General features: G+C 35.9%; 1 protein-coding gene across 1 annotated transcript in view; it reads left to right on the top strand.

Annotated features, from left to right (window-relative positions):
• The first annotated feature begins 356 nt into the window (after positions 1-356).
• LOC144976974 (xanthine dehydrogenase/oxidase-like) overlaps positions 357-19309 on the top strand; it is a 74180-nt gene continuing 55227 nt past the window's right edge. The window contains exons 1-7 of the mRNA XM_078921630.1: positions 357-643; positions 3062-3124; positions 13046-13103; positions 13708-13798; positions 15137-15245; positions 16775-16901; positions 17865-17926. Of these exons, the coding sequence (XP_078777756.1) occupies positions 3080-3124; positions 13046-13103; positions 13708-13798; positions 15137-15245; positions 16775-16901; positions 17865-17926 (492 nt within the window). The 5' untranslated portion in view covers positions 357-643; positions 3062-3079. The remainder of the gene's footprint in view (positions 644-3061; positions 3125-13045; positions 13104-13707; positions 13799-15136; positions 15246-16774; positions 16902-17864; positions 17927-19309) is intronic.

The following is a 19309-nucleotide window of genomic DNA, read 5'->3' as shown; positions in this document are numbered from 1 at the left end:
CGGCTATTTTAATGATTCGTTCTCACTGACTTAGATAAATCAGACTATAAACGTTAAAGATTACACAAAGTTTGGTATGTTGGTGCGTTATATCCGACTTACGGATTCTATGAGTATGTTTCCTAAACACGTACAATCAACTAAAAGCAAACCCAATTTGGAAAACACTTGTAGACCTACAGCATACCCAAGTGGTGTACTGACCAAAAACACACATGGCCAAATTGTGCCACTTTACACGTCTGCAAGTGGTTGCAAATCGATAATCATGATCGAAAACCAATAAGGGTTGGAGTAGAAATGACGTTGGCCGGGGGGGGGGGGGGGGGCAGACAATTCTCAAAATTGCTTCCATTAACTGTTTACTGGAACACATAAACACTGGACTTAGAGCCTCTGCAAATCGGAATAGGATAAGTTTCTGTGATTTTTTGGAAGAAGACAATTCTATCTTACAGAGATTTTGAGTGGGTTTTTCGGTAGAAGCAAGCCTATGATAAAGAGACTTTGAGTGATTTTAGATGATTACTTCTGTCATACTTGTATAGAGATTATGATATAGCTATCATTAGTGAAATTGTTTCTTGGGGATACACGAGGATACATAAACAAGGAAATAAGTATCTATTTGTCTTTCCAATCGGTAAGAACAAAGTTGTTAATCAGTTATTTATTTTTGTCTTCTATTTCGTTAAGTTTGTCTTTGTTTTATTTCATTTGTAGTAATATAGAATATATATGAGGTGAAATAAATCTATTACGAGCAGGCCGTCTGTATTGTGGAAATCAAATAGATCGAGACCAATCTTTTGAGACACCAACGATACAGTCCGGTGATAAAGTTTGTAGTTGCGAGCAAATGAATTTGGCAATAGGGCGCACAGATAACGATTTCCAACGTCAAATTATGGCCGATTATAATGCTTAGCGAACCTAGACACCGTTTTTACCCACTCTCAAGAGTGAGATGTGTGGATGCAGACACGCTGTTTCAATATGTGTATAAATAGCTCCTTTTATAAAAAAAATTGAGCACTATTATTTCATGGTTTTTGTGTTTATAATTTATACATATATATATATATATATATATATATATATATATATATATATATATATATAGATATACGTGCGTGCGTGTGTGTGTGTGTGTGTATGTGTGTGTGTGTGTAAACGCCTACGTTTAATTACACTAGGTATGTTTACGGTGTTCCGCTGCTATGCGTTATTATAATATACCGACTAAGTCTTCGGTTGAGCACCCTTAATTTGACTACCACTATATCCGTCACTGCCTATTGTCAGTGATGCACATGTTTACAATGGACTCGGCGTAGTATGTACGAATTGCTTTACCCAAGGAGACAACCTGATTGCGGGGTTGTTGTTTTTTTCGATTATTGTCACCTTTGTAGTCACACTCTAAATCGCTTAAACATGGCCTGTGTGTATTATTTTTCATTTTGGGTTTGCTGTTCGTAGACTTGATTGAAACGACGAGACGTTCGACGACTGTACCAGCCTTTGATTTTTGCTGAAGTTTTGGACTGAAATGAAGGAGAAGAAGAAGAAGAAGAAGAAGAAGAAGAAGAAGAAGAAGAAGAAGAAGAAGAAGAAGAAGAAGAAGAAGAAGAAGAAGAAGATGAAGAAGAGAAGAAGAAGAAGAAGAAGAAGAAGAAGAAGAGAAGAAAGAAGAAGAAGAAGAAGAAGAAGAAGAAGAAAGAAGAAGAGAAGAGAAGAAGAAAAGAAGAGAAGAAGAAGAAGAAGAAGAAGAAAGAAGAAGAAGAAGAAGAGAAGAAGGAAGAAGAAGAAGAAGAAGAAGAAGAAGAAGAAGAAGAAGAAGAAGAAGAAGAAGAAGAAGAAGAAGAAGAAGAAGAAGAAGAAGAAGAAGAAGAAAAGAAGAAGAAGAAGAAAAAAGAAGAAGAAGAAGAAGAAGAAGAAGAAGAAGAAGAAGAAAGAAGAAGAAGAAGAAGAAGAAGAAGAAGAAGAAGAAGAAGAAGGAAATAGGAATGAAACAAGGGAGGAATTGAAGGAGGATGAGGGGGTGGTGGTGTGGTAGTTGTAGTGGTGGTGGTGATGGAGGAGGAGAAGGAGCAGGAGAAAAAGAAAAAGAAGAAGAAGCAGAAGACTTTTCTTATAAGTGTCTACTATTATCACGCATGGGGCAGCTTACGGTTTTTACAGTACCTTGACTTGTTATGACGATCTTTCCAGGCAGCAGCAGCTTCTAATGATGCTCACACCACTGTCATGCATGACGATCTATCCAGGATGAAAAATCATTACCGCACTCATGCACCGCCACAAACCTGCCCTGAAGTTTCATCACAACGCACCGTTCAACTAGTCGCTGTGCGGTTTCGGGCTCTTAACCACAACGGGTACATTTTGGACAGATGGCAAGTCCCCACTGATGTAGTGAGTGTGCTGTTAAGCAGGATCTCGACCAAAGTCTATTTGGCTGCCACCCAATGTCTCCTCTTCGTGGTGAACAAGCCTGGGAACTTCTCTTCCAATTTCGAGGAGTCGATGTCCCCGCCCTGGCGAGGGATTGAATTCGTCCAAACCGACTTCCATCTCGTATATGCAGCTTTGCTGTAAGTCAGAGAAGCCACCTACAAGGGTTGCCGAGACATATTTCTGCTCGAAACAGGGGCACCACCACTATGGGATTGAGAGGATATCCCTGTAATAAATGATGACTTCACATAGATACCTTTTTGTGTCGAAACCAACGTGTGAATATTGGCAGGTCTGGTATCCCAAAATGTAAATAGGCTCAGTGTTGTATTAAAAATATCATCAACCCAGCCTAAAGTAATGTCAATTACAACAATGTTTAAATAAGCCCATAATTGCGCTCGACATTCAGACTACGGAAACGATCTTTTGTAACATTACCGGGTTAAAAGAAATATCTATGCTTGCTTTGAGCACGAAGTGTGGATATTGCGCTATATAAAAGCCATCTTTTCCATCTTATGTGGGATAACATGTAAGGATGATATTTTTTGGAAACAATACCAACATTTTTAAAAACTATCTTCCATTATTTTCACAGGCTTGACGAGACATAACCATGGAAACAAGTGATATTCTTGTCTTCTTCGTCAACGGAAAAAGGGTAATGTTACTGAAAAAAATTAATGATATCGATAAAATATAATGGATGACATTGTCATCTGTTAATTTTGAAATCATTCACGGGCAATGCAATTACCCAATATCTTCATGCTCTGTGAGTGTCTTATTATTATTACTACTACTACTAATACTATTATTATTATTATTATTATTATTATTATTATTATTATTATTATTATTATTATTATTATTATTATTATTAATTATTATTATTATTATTGTTATTATTATATTATTATTATTATTATTATTATTATTATTATTATTATTATTATTATTATTATTATTATTATTATTAACTACTACTGTGACTAATACTACTACTAATACCACAACTATTATTATTATCATCATCATCATCATCAACATCATCATCATCATCATCATCATCATCATATCATCATCATCATCATTATTATTATTAGAATTATTATTATGATGATGATGATTATTATTAATAATAATAATAATAATAATAATAATAATAATAATAATAATAATAATAATAATAATAATAATAATAATAATAATAATAATAATAATATCATTACCATCATTGTACCAATGTATATATTATCAATTTTATTTGTATTATCACATTTGTCTCCATCATTACATCCTTATTATAATAATCACCATCATTATTGTGCGGCTATATGGTCTTGTGGTAAGACACTCGTTTTCGGGTCGGAATGTCCTGGGTTCGAGCCTCGCATAGTAGAGTCCTTGGAAAAGGCTCTTTACGCACATTCTCTCACCCTACTCAGGTGTAAAATGAGTACCTGGCCATTGACAGCGTCGTCGCTGTCCGATAAAAAATCTAATATCGCCAAACAGGCGCCATGTCCCGTCCTACATGTTAAGTGTTGCTGTTGGCCAGGACCCCTTGTAAAGCGATTTGAGCACGTTTAGTGGATATTGCGCTATATAAAAAAGCTCAAAAAGCTCAATTATTATCAGCAACATCATTATCATAGAAGCTGATTTGGAATCTGTTCTATATGTCACAAAAGCAAAAATCAATCAGAGACTGTTTACTTTATACTTGTACACGGTGCGTGGAAGAAATTCACATTTTTTTTTAATTGCATGAAAGGCGAAAAGTAAACAAGATTTATTATGAATAGAAAATAAAACGTTCCTGTTTAACTCTTCGATAGCGAGACTGAATAATTGATTAAATATAATCAATGTTTCTGAGCATTTGAAGAATTTGATTATTTGTTTAGCGCAATTCACTAAACCTCGTCAAAGCACTTTACAAGGGTCCCAGGCAACAGCATATATGACCCATCACTCAAAACGGTATTATGTCGGAACGAACCAGATGCTTAAAAGTCGAATTTTATGTTAATCTGGTCAAACATATAAATTTTCGGCATTAGCACCCTAAAATGTGGTATCCATTTTCCTTAATAAATCATATAAACTCAACACGTCTGATATTTCTGACTATAAATTCAATAATCAACATCTTAACAAACCCGACTTAATACCGTTTTGAGGCGAAGAGTCACATATGTAACACAGAGTACAAGACATGACGCCGAAATATAGTGAAATAATTTTTTCTCCCCGACAAAAGCAACGCTGTTAACGGCCAGGTACTCATTTTATACCTGAGCAAACTGAGAGAATGTGAATAAAGAGCCTTTTTTTTTCAATGAGAGTCATAGCAAAGATCACATAGCAGCACAATTTCTCCACTTATACATCTGATTGTAACTGCGGATCTAAAGTAACATTTATCCAAGTTATGAGGAAGAAACCTGTTTAATTAGAAGCAAAATGTAAACATTCATTATAACAAATAAAAACGTCATGTTTAAGTCTTTAGCTGCGAGAGTGAATTACTGGGCTTATTTAAATCATTATTTTCTATATTCTATATAATATTATAGATATAACTCAATATCTAAGTGTGTTCAACAAGAAGTTATTAATCCAAAACAACTGGGACTTCATTGATGTCCAAATCTTCTTCTTGTTACTGCACCCTTTGTAAAGATGGCAAAATTCTATATGTGAAAAAAGTATACCTAAAAGTATGGTTTTGAACTAAAATGATAAAAAAAATACGAACATCAACCCTTTGGCAATGTAAGACATTGCATTCATTCTCTGCCATAACGAAGAGAAATTAACCCCAAGGTTCAGATAATTGTGGCTATACATTAAATTTTAATCCAACCTGAGATATTACCCTTTTGAGTCAGTGAGTCACTTATGAGGTTAGAGTACAATAAAGTAGTAGCCACTGCCTGTAAAGGATTAACAAACCTCATTTATGTAATGTGGATTTGATTGATTCTTGTCGTGGGTGCGACACTGCTATGAAATATTGATAAATGTCTTTTTGATTATCTATTTTGTTGCCACAAAACGTTTTTCTTTACATTACTATATATATATATATATATATATATATATATATATCAATTAGAATTACACCATGTTTGAAAAATAGGGTGTAAAAACGGTTTTAACAGACGCCTTTAATTTTAAACTTAAATTTATAATTTTGTGAATAAATTGTTAATGAATGTTCTGTTCCACAGTGGCTACTCTCTGGGAAAAAAAAAACATTTTTAAACTTGTGGCCAGAAAACTCGTCCTTCAAAATATTAATCGATTGAAATAACCCACATCTTGTCAGAAGATCTAAAAGTGAAGTCTTTAAAGAAGTCTCAGGTTTGAGATTTTTTGTCAAGATAACAATAATTGATCGATATTTGAAAGACAAATTTCCTGGCCAACATTTTAAAACTGTTTTCTCCGAGTACGGCATGGTATTGTACTATCGGAACCATTAAATATAAATTTTATAAAGTCTTAAGTTGCATGTATGGACCGTTGGACATACAATGGCAAATCCTCTTTTTATTAATTTTTAAACGGATGACTTACACTTCATTTGTCGGTATATTAAAATAAGCCTCAATGTAATAAAATGCATCTATTCTTAACCATCTCTATGCTTTAGTCTAGTCTAAAGACAAATATTTCTATAAAAATTTCACATTATCTTATTCTGTCAATAAATGAAGGGTAAATGTTTCCTGGCCAAAATGAAAAAAAGAAGGTATTTTGTCTTTTTATGGCCAAAATATCGAATCTATTTTTAACATGGAGTACAGTTTTGGTCTCTCCCGACGGATTATCACCTTGTCGTGGTGGGAGGGCTTGCGTATCTCGAACCTCGGACCTCTAATAAGAGAAAAAAGGAGAGAGATCAGACGAAGAGTAATCCACCGGCCCTCCAGGAATGGGGGTTGAGCGTAGGGTTAACAACCTACCTCATAAAAAGCAAACTGTTACAGAAACAGAAACCAGACGTAAATCCACAACCGGCGGCAGCAGAGAAGCGGACCAGAATACTGGCTTCATGACGGTAGGAGGTCAAAGCCGAAAGGACGCCCCCGACCAGATTGCAGATCTATTGTCACCAAAACGCAAGCTCAATGTCTCGTGCTGGAATGTTAGGACCCTATATCAAACAGGAAAACTGGCACAAGCCCAGCGCGAGATGTTGAACTACAAGATCGATTTGCTAGGCATATCAGAGGCAAGATGGACAGGAGCTGGGAAGCGCCAACTCTCAAATGGCGACCTGATCATTTGGTCAGGACGAAAGGATGACCAACACAGAGAAGGTTTTGCCCTCTTGATAGCCAAGCAAAACAACAAGTCACTATTGGAATGGAAACCGATAAGTGAAAGACTTTTATACACAAGACACAACTCAAAATACACCAAGCTATCAATCCTCACATGCTACGCACCTACAGAGGATTCAGATGAAGAAAACAAAGAAGAATTTTACGATATTCTAAGAATGGCCGTTGAAAACATTCCAAGACATGATATGCTCATGATCATCGGAGACCTTAATGCTAGAGTTGGCAATACACAAACAAATCAGTCCGTTGGAAAGGAGGGCATAGGGTTAATGAACAACAATGGAAGCAGACTGGCAGAATTTTGTGAAGAACACAACTTCATTATTGGTGGAACTTTCTTCCCACACAAAAACATCCACAAATTGACATGGAAATCACCAGATGGGAAAACAGAAAGTCAGATAGACCATATAATTATAAACAGAAAATGGAAGAGCAGCCTAAACGATGTCAGAGTCAGACGATTGGCAGACATTGGAAGTGACCACCATCTTGTCACAGCCAAAATCTCTACTAAATTGATGAAAACAAAAATAGCAAAACAGAAGGAGAAACGTTTCAACACAGATAAATTGAAAATCCCAGATATCCAAAACAATTTCAATATCTCAGTCAGAAACAAATTCAGTGCAATACAAGATATTACAAACATGACAATCCAAGATTTCAACCACGTCATGCAGGAAAGTGCCACTGAACACTTAGGACACAATAAATCCAATACAGAGAATTGGATATCAGCAAGGTCATGGGAGCTCATTAACCAAAGAAAATCAATCAAACTAAATCTCCTGAATGCTAAATCCCCCCGACTGAAAGAAAGGCTATCCAGTGAATACTCATTGAAGGATAAAGAAGTGAAAAAATCCACAAGGAAAGACAAAAGAGATTTTGCAGAAAATTTAGCAACTGAAGCAGAAAATGCAGCTGTAAGACACGACACACAAACACTATACAAAATCACAAAAAAGCTCTCGGGAAACAGAAGTTATGTTCAAGAGAAACCATTAAAATCCCAAGATGGTAGTGTCATCACAGACGAAAAGGAGAAAATTGAAAGATGGAGAGAATATTTCGCAAACCTTCTGAACAGACCAGACCCATCTTCTTACACAGATATCCCAGAAGCAGAAATGGACGTAGAGGTTAATCTTGGTCCAATCACTGAGCATGAGGTGCACGAGGCAATACAACAACAAAAAAATGGCAAGGCCCCAGGTATTGACAAAATCACTGCGGAAATGCTTAAAGCGAACTCGCAAGAAATGTCCAAAATTCTCAGTAAACTGTTCACCAACATTTGGGAAAAGGAAGAAATACCAGAGGATTGGCAGAAAGGCATCATCCATAAAATAGCCAAGAAAGGAGACCTAGGAAATTGTGCTAACTGGCGTGGAATCACACTCCTGTCCGTAACGAGCAAAATTTTTAATAGAATCCTTCTGAAAAGAATCTCACCTCACATTGAAAACATTCTTAGAAAAGAGCAGGCAGGGTTCAGAAAAGGGAAGTCATGTAGTGACCACATATTTACCCTGAGACAAATCCTGGAGCAAAGCATTGAATGGAACAGCCCCCTCTACACCATTTTTGTCGATTTTGAAAAAGCCTTTGACAGCTTACACAGAGAGTCCCTGTGGAAAATACTCCGCCATTATGGTATACCGAAGAAGATAGTCAACCTAATCAAAGCAATGTACAGCAACTACCAATGCCAAGTGATCTGTGGTAACAATTTAACAGACAGCTTTAATGTAACAACTGGTGTAAAACAAGGCTGCATACTCTCCCCGCTTCTGTTTATCCTGGCTCTAGACTGGCTCATGAAAAATACAATTGATGGTAAGAAGAGAGGCATTCGCTGGACATTGACATCTTTTCTGGAAGATATAGACTACGCAGATGATATCGCGTTAGTTTCCAGTACACACAGAGACGCCTCAGAGAAACTAAACGTACTACACAAGAACGCCTCGAAAATTGGACTGAAAATAAATTTCGATAAGACTGTGTACATTAGGGTGAATCCAAAACATGACAGTGAAATTAGGATAGATGAACATATAATTGAAGAGGTAACAGAGTTCTCCTACCTCGGATCCAAAATAACAGACGACGGAAATGCAGAACACGATATCGAGCACAGAATTCAAAAGACAAACCAGGCTTTCGGCATGCTGAAAAACTTTTGGAAATCAAAGCAAATAATGAGAAAGACAAAGCTGAAAATATACAAGAGCAATGTTTTAAGTGTACTGCTTTATGGAAGTGAAAGCTGGAAAATGACATCCTCCTTAATACAGAAACTAGAAGCCTTTCAGAACAAGTGTTTAAAAAGAATTTTTAATTTATTTTGGCCTACAAAAATAAGAACAGTGGATCTATTAAAGAAAGCTGACTGCACTAGCATTGATAGCCAAATAAAAAGAAGAAGATGGCGTTGGCTGGGTCATGTGGCCAGAATGGAAAAAGGGTCACTTCCCAAGACAGCCTTGTACTGGACAGCAGATGGGAAGAGAAAGCGGGGAAAACCCAAAGAAACCTGGCGAAGGACGATGGAGAAAGAATTAAAGGAAGCAGGCCTGTCCTGGAATACAGCCACCGCAAAAGCAGCCGATCGCAAAAAATGGAGATGTCTGGTGGATGCCCTATGTGCCTCAAGGCCCGAAGAGGATTAAGTAAGTAAGTAAGTACAGTTTTGGTGACCTTGCTCGACAGGTGGCTTGTGAAAATAAGACAATAACAACAAAGGGGGGAAGAAGGGTCAATATGAGGCCAAATGAAATAAAAAGAATCAATAACCAAATCAACTCAAATCATACCACGCTTAATATAGCAAACAGGCAAACTAACAGTGACCGTAATGGTGAACCGAGAAACATGTTTAGAACTATGACCATAAACTTTCAAAGTATAATTCCAAAACTACCGGAATTTTGGAAATTGATATCAGACATAAAACCAGACATAATCATAGGTACTGAAACATGGCTACATTCCGAAATAAAGGACAGTAAAATATTTCCACCAGAGACATATTTCAACGTGTTCAGGAAAGACAGAGAAGATAGGTATGGTGGGGTGCTGCTTGCAACAACAACGAACCTCTCAGTATTAAAGCTTGACATTCAAACAAAATCAGAATCGGTGATCGTAAATATCAAAACAGAACAAGGCCTACTCACTGTGGGCGCTATGTATAGAACACCTTCAAACTCAACTATGGAACAAATGACTGAGATAACACGCTGTATTGATAGCATTGACCCGAAAAATGTACTCTGGTTAAGCGGAGACCTGAACCTACCTGATATCAATTGGGAACAAGACAAAAAAAATCAGTTACCAATATCCTCCATTTATAAACCAAGCATTTATTAACAAATTGCAAGATTTTGGCCTTAGTCAAATAAACAAAAATCCAACAAGGGGTACAAATATCCTCGACTTATTTATCACAAATCGACCAAATTTAATTGTCAAGTGTACAACCATTCCAGGCATTAGTGACCATGACATCCTCATCACGGAAAGCACTATCAAAGCAAACAAAATCACACAAAAATCACACCCTATTACTATTTGGAAAAAGACAAATATCGCCGAAATGCGGACAGAAACACGTCTTTTTAGTGAAAACATAATTAATCAACATCTAGAAAGCACTGAGGATGTTTGGACTGGCATCAACGACCATCTAAACAAAATGATGACCAAACATGTACCAACGAAGAAAAGCTCAAGGAAATTTCACCAACCATGGATAAACACCACCGTCAAACGATTATCCAGGCGGAAACAAAAGGCATGGAGCAGGGCGAGAAAGTCCAACAGTAAGAAAGACTGGTACAATTACGCCCGACTGAAAAAAGCAACACAAAAAGAGAGTAGAAAGGCCTATCATAATCATGTTAAGGAACTTGGCAGTGAAGACTCACACAAAAAGCTCTGGAAATTTATAAATAGTAGGAGGTGCGATTCGGTTGGTATAGCGCCCCTTGAGATTGATCTTGTATTATACTCTGATGCAAAGGAAAAAGCAGACATACTTAATAACAAATTCTGCTCTGTATTTGCTTCAAAAGCTCGTACCAAAATTACCACTCAACAACTACAAGGCGAAGAAAACGATTCCAACACTATGGCCGACATCAGTGTGACAATAGAGGGCGTTTCCAAACTCCTCGCCACTCTAGATCCAAAGAAAGCATGTGGCCCAGACAAAATAACATCCCGTCTCTTAAAGATATTGAGTAACGAATTTGCACCTGCCCTCACACATTTGTTCAAACTCTCTCTTGAAACGGGAGACATACCAATTGGTTGGAAGCACGCTCTTGTCCAACCCATCTACAAGAAAGGTGATAGAAGCAGGGCTCAAAACTACCGTCCAATTTCATTAACTTGCATTTGCTGCAAACTGTTAGAGCATATAGTGAGATCCTCAATAACTGAATATCTCAAAACTAACAGTATTTTTTGTGATGAACAGCACGGATTTAGGAAGCACCACTCATGTCAAACTCAACTTCTATCATTAACAAATGATCTGTCAGCTGCTATTGATAAAGGTGGTCAAATTGATCTAGTACTACTGGACTTTGCCAAGGCCTTTGACAAGGTTCCTCACCATCGGTTAATCCAGAAATTGTATGACGTTGGTATCAGGAACAAAACCTTACAATGGATTGCAACTTTTCTGGACAATCGCACCCAACAAGTTCTTGTCGACGGCGAGACTTCCACTATCGGGATGGTGACATCGGGCGTACCTCAGGGCTCAGTCCTTGTGCCCGTCCTATTTTTAGTGTACATAAATGATCTTCCACGAGGTATAAGGTCAAAAGTGCGCCTTTTTGCTGACGACACAGCATTATATAATCAGATAAGAACAACAGACGACTGCAAAACACTAAATGACGATCTAGCTAAATTACAAGAATGGGAAACAATAAATCAAATGGAATTTAACGTATCAAAGTGCAATGTTCTATCTAACCATCACAAAAAGAAAGCACCTATTACATTTGAATACCAACTTCATGGTCAATAGCTGGAACACGTAAAGACAGCAAAATACCTTGGCATTGAGTTTGCTAAAAACCTCAAATGGAATGACCACATATGTCACCTGGCTTCAAAGGCAAATCAAACAAGCGCTAACATCACCCGCAATTTAAAAAGATGACCAATCGCAACTCAAACCCTTGCTTTTAAAACTATTGTTAGACCAATTTTGGAGTATGACAGCTCAATTTGGGACCCATATACAAAAAAAACATCGACACCTTATAAAACATCCAAAGAAAAACAGCAAGACGCATCACAAATACATTCGATCCTTTCTCAAGTGCGTCTGAAATATCACAAAGGATTGGCCTTGAATCTCTGGAAAAGAGAAGAAAGATAGTTAAACTTAAATTGTTCCACAGGATCTACTACAAAAATTCGTGCCTTAAACTTCCAAACGACATCAAAGATATCGGAACAAGAAATACGAGGGGGCACACAGCAAGAGTAACCATCCCAACATCAAAAACAGACGCCCACATGTATTCGTTTTTCCCTTCCACTGCCCGACTATGGAACAGCCTCCCAGCTGAAGTGGCTGAAAACGGTTGCCAACATGCCTTCACGCGATTGCTAGAGTTCACAACGTGACTTTTTAATCTATGTGTTTTGGGTTTCTTTTTTTCGTTTTTTTTTTTTTAATTAGTATTATGTGCAGAGTTTTAGCAAGTTTAAAATGTAAAACCCTACAAACTGTGGAGTGATCCTCGGCAATATTGGAGGTTTCCACAAGACGAAGAAGAAGAAGAAGAAGATAATATTACAAAAATAAATAGTATTTAAAGACTACTGATAATATTATTTATCTATGTGCTCCGTATTATTTTACTCTACTTTAACTAGCACTAATGTCGACTATACATCTTGAACTTTTATTCTAAAATAAAATGATTTTTTATAAGAGAAAAATACATTTAAAGGTGGGATGAAAAGAGAAACATCACTACATTTGTTCTAAGAAGAAATTGTTTCTTGGGGTCTATTTGATGAAATAATATTTCATCAAACAGACCCTTAAGAATAATTTCTCCTTAGAACAAATAATATAGTATACCTCAATATCTCACAATAGAAATTACGGAGTTTTCTGAAACAAATCATCAGACACGTATCTGGATAACATCTTTATTTATCTTTTTCTTACGATCCAGGTGACGATACATAACCCTGATCCAGAGATATTGCTGCTCCCTTACCTCAGAAAGAATCGTATCATTTTTTTACCTATAAAAACTTGGTTTTATATTGTAGATGTCATAGGATAACATCGTTTAATACTTAGTATATGTCACTATAAGAGGGGGTGTAATTTGAATTAATGATTTGGAAGTGGTCAATGCATTGTGGTTTTTATACATATATATATATATATATATATATATATATATATATATATATATATATATATATATTATATATATAATTATATATATATATATATATGTCTGTGTTTGTGTGTGTGTGTGTGTGTGTGTGCGTTTATGTGTGTGTGATTTTTTGTGTACCATATACATGTATATATACAGAGAGAGAGATAGTTCGATAGATAGAATTGTAAGTGGATATATAGATAGATATATATATATATATAGATAGATTGATAGATAGATAGATAGATAGAGAGATTGATAGAGAGATAGGTAGGAATACAAATATATATTTATATATATATATATATATATATATATATATATATATATATATATATATATATATATATATATATATATATAGGAAGGCATGAATTATTGTAGACTATTCGGACATTTATTTATCATTCACGAATTGATCATTTTCCTTGACCCACGATCAGTCCATCTCACGGGCACCAAGGCAGGATGCAAGGAGGGCGGGTGTGGAGCTTGCACCGTCATGCTATCTTCTTATGATGGACAACGAACCAAGTATCTTTTTTAATTTTAAAGCAAAGTACAACTTCAAAATAAAAAAAATGATGATGAGATATTTTGGACTTATAACGTTTCTTCAACCAACAACACAAAAAATAAAGTTCATGTAAAATCAAGAGATGTTTGAAACAATCAAGAAACAATCTCAATACGTCCAATTGAAACAATCATCCCAAAAAAAAGATAATCTAAGTTAGGTTTATTTTTCTTCTAACTATGACTTGTTGTCTGCAACTGTATTTTATAGGGGTAAAGATGATGTCATAAAATGTAGTCAATAATAAAAAAAAATCGGGTTGTAGACGTCTGTATATTTTCATTTTGTCGGGGGTCTTTGTAAAGATTTAATGTGGATTCTTATTTGTAAAAATCTAAATTGTCATTTTTCTGATTTTAACTTTAACTTAACTCTTCAGCAATTGTCTTGCACTAAAATGATACAAGATTTAGACAAATGGACACCAATGACAATTTCGTAAGTTGGAACATTTCCTGCTTATCCTTGTCTGGGTTTAACCCTCTCCTTACCAACCATAGGAAAATCGTCACATTCGTTACGATACAACCAGCACTTTTATCATTCAGATTTCTTTTGTAAATCACACAATTTAAAGAAAAATGTTTTACTATAGCTATAAAAAAGTGACAAATTGTTATAGAGTTCATTTTGTCGATCAATATTATGGATAAAATGTATTTGTTGATTTTCTGTTTGAGTAAGAAAAACCTATTTCTGTGTTGAGTAGGTGTGAAATTTTGGAGGAAATTCTGAAAATGGCAGGTAAGGACAGGGTTAAAGTTGTGTTCACTTTAGTTCAATGCTTTTAAATTCCGTAGATAAACACTAGCGTATTATGTTAAAATTTCATTAGATTACATTTAGCAAAGTGATTCCATTACTTTCGTACTCTGCGAAGTCCCAGGTTTGAGAGTTTTTGCCAAGATGAGGGCCATTTAAATCGGTCGTTATTTGAATGACGAGTTTTCTGGTCGAATCTTTAAATACAAGTGATTTTTCCAGAGTGCGGCAGTTAACTGGTTAACCCTCTCCATACCAACTATAGGAAAATCGTCACATTCGTTACGATACAACCAAATTTTTTTCTTTTTCAAATTTCTTTTGTACATTATAAACTTTAAGGTTTGTTGTAGAGCATGTTTTGCTAAAGAAATTATTTATCGCAAGAACCTCCTTCTATTGTGTTTGAGTGATGACAAATATATTTTTGTGTTAGTTTTGTGTGAAGTTATGGGGAAAATCCTGAACATGGCTGGCAAGGAGAGAGTTAACGCTCATATTGTGTCTTGATTCCTAAACAAAGAAACCCATAGACATTACGCAGTGAATGCTTGTCTCATCCCTATATGTCATCTTCACGGTTTGTCTGTCACCACAGTGGAAGGAATTGGTAGCGTCAAGTCCAAACTACATCCAGTACAGGTATCTTGGGTGGTGCCTCCTCCTCATCATCATCATCATCACCACAGCACCACCACCATCATCATCATCATCATCATCATCATCATCATCATCATCATCATCATCATCATCATCATCATCATAATAATAATAATAATAATGATCATCATTATCATTAAATATTTCTTTATGGTATATCTCGATAAAGAAATAGGATAATTCAGCAGCAGGGCGGCGATAGAAGGAAAAGGGGAAAAAACGAGATGCCGACAACATGGCTCAAACTCGGGTCATTGTGATACAAGCGCAACTTCCTCGACCGTATGGCATGCATGGCTATGTTTGACGTACAACCAAGAGAAAGGCTGGAGAATAGCCTCATTACAGCCAGTGGGAACAATCATCTAAAAGCAAAATTACAAAAACAAATTATACCAAAAAATAATTTAAGTTTGTTTTTCATTATTAATTATGCCTTTGATGCTTGAAACTTTTTTTAAGTCGGGGTAAACTAGATGTCAATTATGTAGTTACTATTAATTTAAAAATCGGGTTGATTTTATTTTCACCTGTTTTGCATATTTTTTTTTTCTTCATATCAATAGATGAGGACTTCATTATTATTCTGCTGTATTATTGGCGTTTATCACTTCGCCTTTTATAAGAAATGACAGAAATAATGCCTTAGAGTGTCATGATATCTGCATCATGAATTTGATCCTCTGCTTCAAAACGGTATTAGGTTGGGATGATTTTGCTGAAAATCAAATTCAATGTAATAAGAAGATAGAATTTCGCCAATTCTATGCCTGTCCTAATTGAGGGGAGGTAAAAACAAAGTTATCAACGTGCAACAATATCAAATGATTTCTAATTTCTGAAACGTTTAGATTTAGATTCATTTTTCGGCAACCCGTCTTAAAAACGATGGGTATAAATATCAGATTTAAAGAAATATTAGTTCTTTTTTAAATTTTGTATGATTGATGAATTAGCGGGTCTTTAACCTTTTTTTTTACAAATCAATGGTCGAATCCGATGTGCACTTATTTTTAGGTCTGATAACCAAAACATGTTATGGGCTTGATTTAACATTGCTGAAATGGACAATATTTAGCGTTAGTTTTTTTTTTGTTTTTTTTTTTTAATTAGCTTTTATATAGCGCGATATCCACTAGACGTGCTCAAAGCGCTTTACAGCAACAGCAACACGCAACATGTAGAACGATAATACAATTTCGGACAGGGACAACGTTGTTAACGGCCAGGTACTCATTTTATACCTGAGTACGGCGAAAAAATGTGAATAAAGAGCCTTTTGAGAGGACTTACCTATGCGCCGAGCAAGGCTCGAACCCAGGACCTTCCGATCCGAAAGCGAGTGTCATACCACTGGACCGCATAGCCGCACAAGTTTCAGAGTATTACCATTACAATAACAATCGGACCTGAAAATAAAGACACGTCGGTCCAATCTAACTCCACTTTTTCCTAGACCCTTTCTCTCATATTGTTTGGTATTATATTATAAGGAATTCATTATATTACAGAGAGCCATTTCGGATAACCATGGAACACAATGTGGATTTTGCACCCCTGGAATAGTCATGTCCGTTTATGCATTGATGAGGAACAACCCCGTGCCCAACAAACAGCAACTGTATGAAGCATTGGACGGTAAGAAGTCTTATCTTTGTTGGGAAAAAAATCATAAATCTTCGTCTTGCATAGCGCCATCATTGAGGGTATTTTTGGTTGTTTTGTGCTCTTGTTTTAAAAACAAATACCTTTTAATGAAAGATAATAACTAATATTATTTAAAGTGTGCATTTCAGTAAAATGATCACTAATTTTTCCCGCCAGATCAACGTACCAACACTATAAAAAATATGGGTATAATCCTAAGGGAGTATTATCTAATTAGAGAATTGTATGTCCTTGTTATAAGAATAAATGTCCAATAAAGAAACAAAAACGCTAACATTCTTGATAGTATGCGTTTTAATTAAAATACTAATTCCCCCCCCCCCCCCCCACATCAATCGTACCAACAATTTAAATATGTGTAACCTTAAATGCGCTTTACTAAATAATTCAGAAATTTAGTCAGAAATTAATGACCAAAAAAAGCGGTCTAAAATCAATAGTAATAGATATCGATGTCCACTGCTTTCATTATCATTATAATATTCTGAATTTCAAGGATTAGGGGGTCAGCACTTGTAGAGTTTAATTTTGTGTTCTGTCAAATTTGCGTAACGTCCCGAATGCATAGATACTATGGTTTAATTCCTAAACTCCATTTTGTTTAGATAACTTTTATTATTTTCTTATTATTGTTCATAATACAGATCTATCTATTAATCTGTTCCTGGTTTCTTGGTCGTTTCATTTTGTTTTTCGTACTTATTGGCGTTTTTTGTTTCTAACTTTTATTCATTACTTCATTCATCTTTTTCATTTATCTATCTATTTATTTATTTAATCGAATAATTTATATTATTTATTTTGATTTATTATTTTTCATTTTTGGGAGGGAGATCTGAATTTTAGACTCTAAATGTGCTGGCTTTAGAATCAGAATCGTATAAAATCAAGGGTCACTCATCCCCTATATGACCTGATTTGTATTCCACCCAGGCAATCTATGTCGATGTACTGGGTATAGACCTATACTTCAAGGGCTTTATACTTTAACGAAGGTAAGATTGTGTGGGCAATCGGCTCTTTTTTAACATAGGCTTTTTTTAAAAGTTAGTGCAACGTCATAGTGGGGGCTGCGTGGCTCAGCGGTACGGTCTTTGCTTCGTATCCGAAAGGTACCGAGTTCGATCACACGCCGCTGCGCTGTGGGGTCTTGAGCAAGTCACCTCCATCTTAGCTCAATTTGCGGCGATGCATTGCGGCTCACGCCTGGGTTATTCCAGTCTTCCCTTGAAAAAGAGTCAAGAGACAAATTTTCCCCTATGGGATAAATAAAGGGAATTTTATTATTTTAAAAAAAAATTAAATTTGCTCAAGAAACCTTTTGGAATGCCAGTCCGTCAAATCTGTCAGCCCTACAGTTTGTGAGCATTTATCACGCACAATGTTTTGACACACTGATGAGGGGAATTGTACAGCATAATACGCTTCAACAGTTGTAACGTACTTCCCTCCTAATGACGCATGGTAACTTAGTAACTGGCTCTAAACTATCAGAACAATGGCGGACGCCCTTATGAAATATTTCTCCGGCGAGCATAAAAGCGTATCCAGAGGAAAAGAAAACAGTATAAATCTGATCATGTTTTGACTTTTACACATTCTGATCACACGACATATGAAAAGTTCTAGCCAGCATGAAGAATAAAAAGTACCGATTTTATTTGTTTAGAACCACGATGACCGCCGTTGCTGGACGACGTGACATCAGACTATTGAATCCAATTCTTCGCCTGTGTTTTTAATTTTGAATAATGCTCAAAATATGTGGGGCTGATTGATTCGGATTGAAAATTCCGTTCATCTTATGTGAAAATCACTAGATTTAATAAAATATCCTATTTTTATTTTTTTTTGGGAAGATATACATTTGTTACATCCGAATTCTCATGACATATTATAATCTCCCTTTATCTGCCATTTTTGGTAAATATTCTGATATAATTTTTATTCAATAATTCATGTTAACAGCTATTTTTCATCTCCGTGTGCACATGCACGTTTTGATGCGTGTGTTTGTGTGTGTGTGTATGTGTATCAATGTGAGGGTATGTGTGTGTGCATGCGCTAGCATAAAATGGGTGTGCGTGTGTACAACAATGTTTATTATGAGCTGTTTTGTCATCGGGATCGGGCGCTATACAAATAAACTGCATTTATTATTATAATTATTTATTATTATCTTGGGTTCAATTCCCGCACTGAGTGGCGCACAGTTGAGTCCTTGGAAAAGGCTTTTACCCACATCCTCTCACCATACTTAGATGTAAAATGAGTACTGGGCCGTTAACAGTGTTGTATCTGTCAGAGAAAATGTAATTTTGATTAATAGGCGTCATATTTCGTCCTACATGTTAAGTGCTGATGTTGGCTAGGGACTC

The sequence above is a fragment of the Berghia stephanieae genome, chromosome 7, assembly GCF_034508935.2.
Source record: "Berghia stephanieae isolate SIO BIC M18660-M18661 chromosome 7, UCSD_Bste_1.3, whole genome shotgun sequence".
Taxonomy (NCBI): Eukaryota; Metazoa; Mollusca; class Gastropoda; order Nudibranchia; family Aeolidiidae; genus Berghia; species Berghia stephanieae.
Note: the sequence above shows the minus strand (reverse complement) of the source record. Positions and strands in the feature narration are given on the sequence as shown.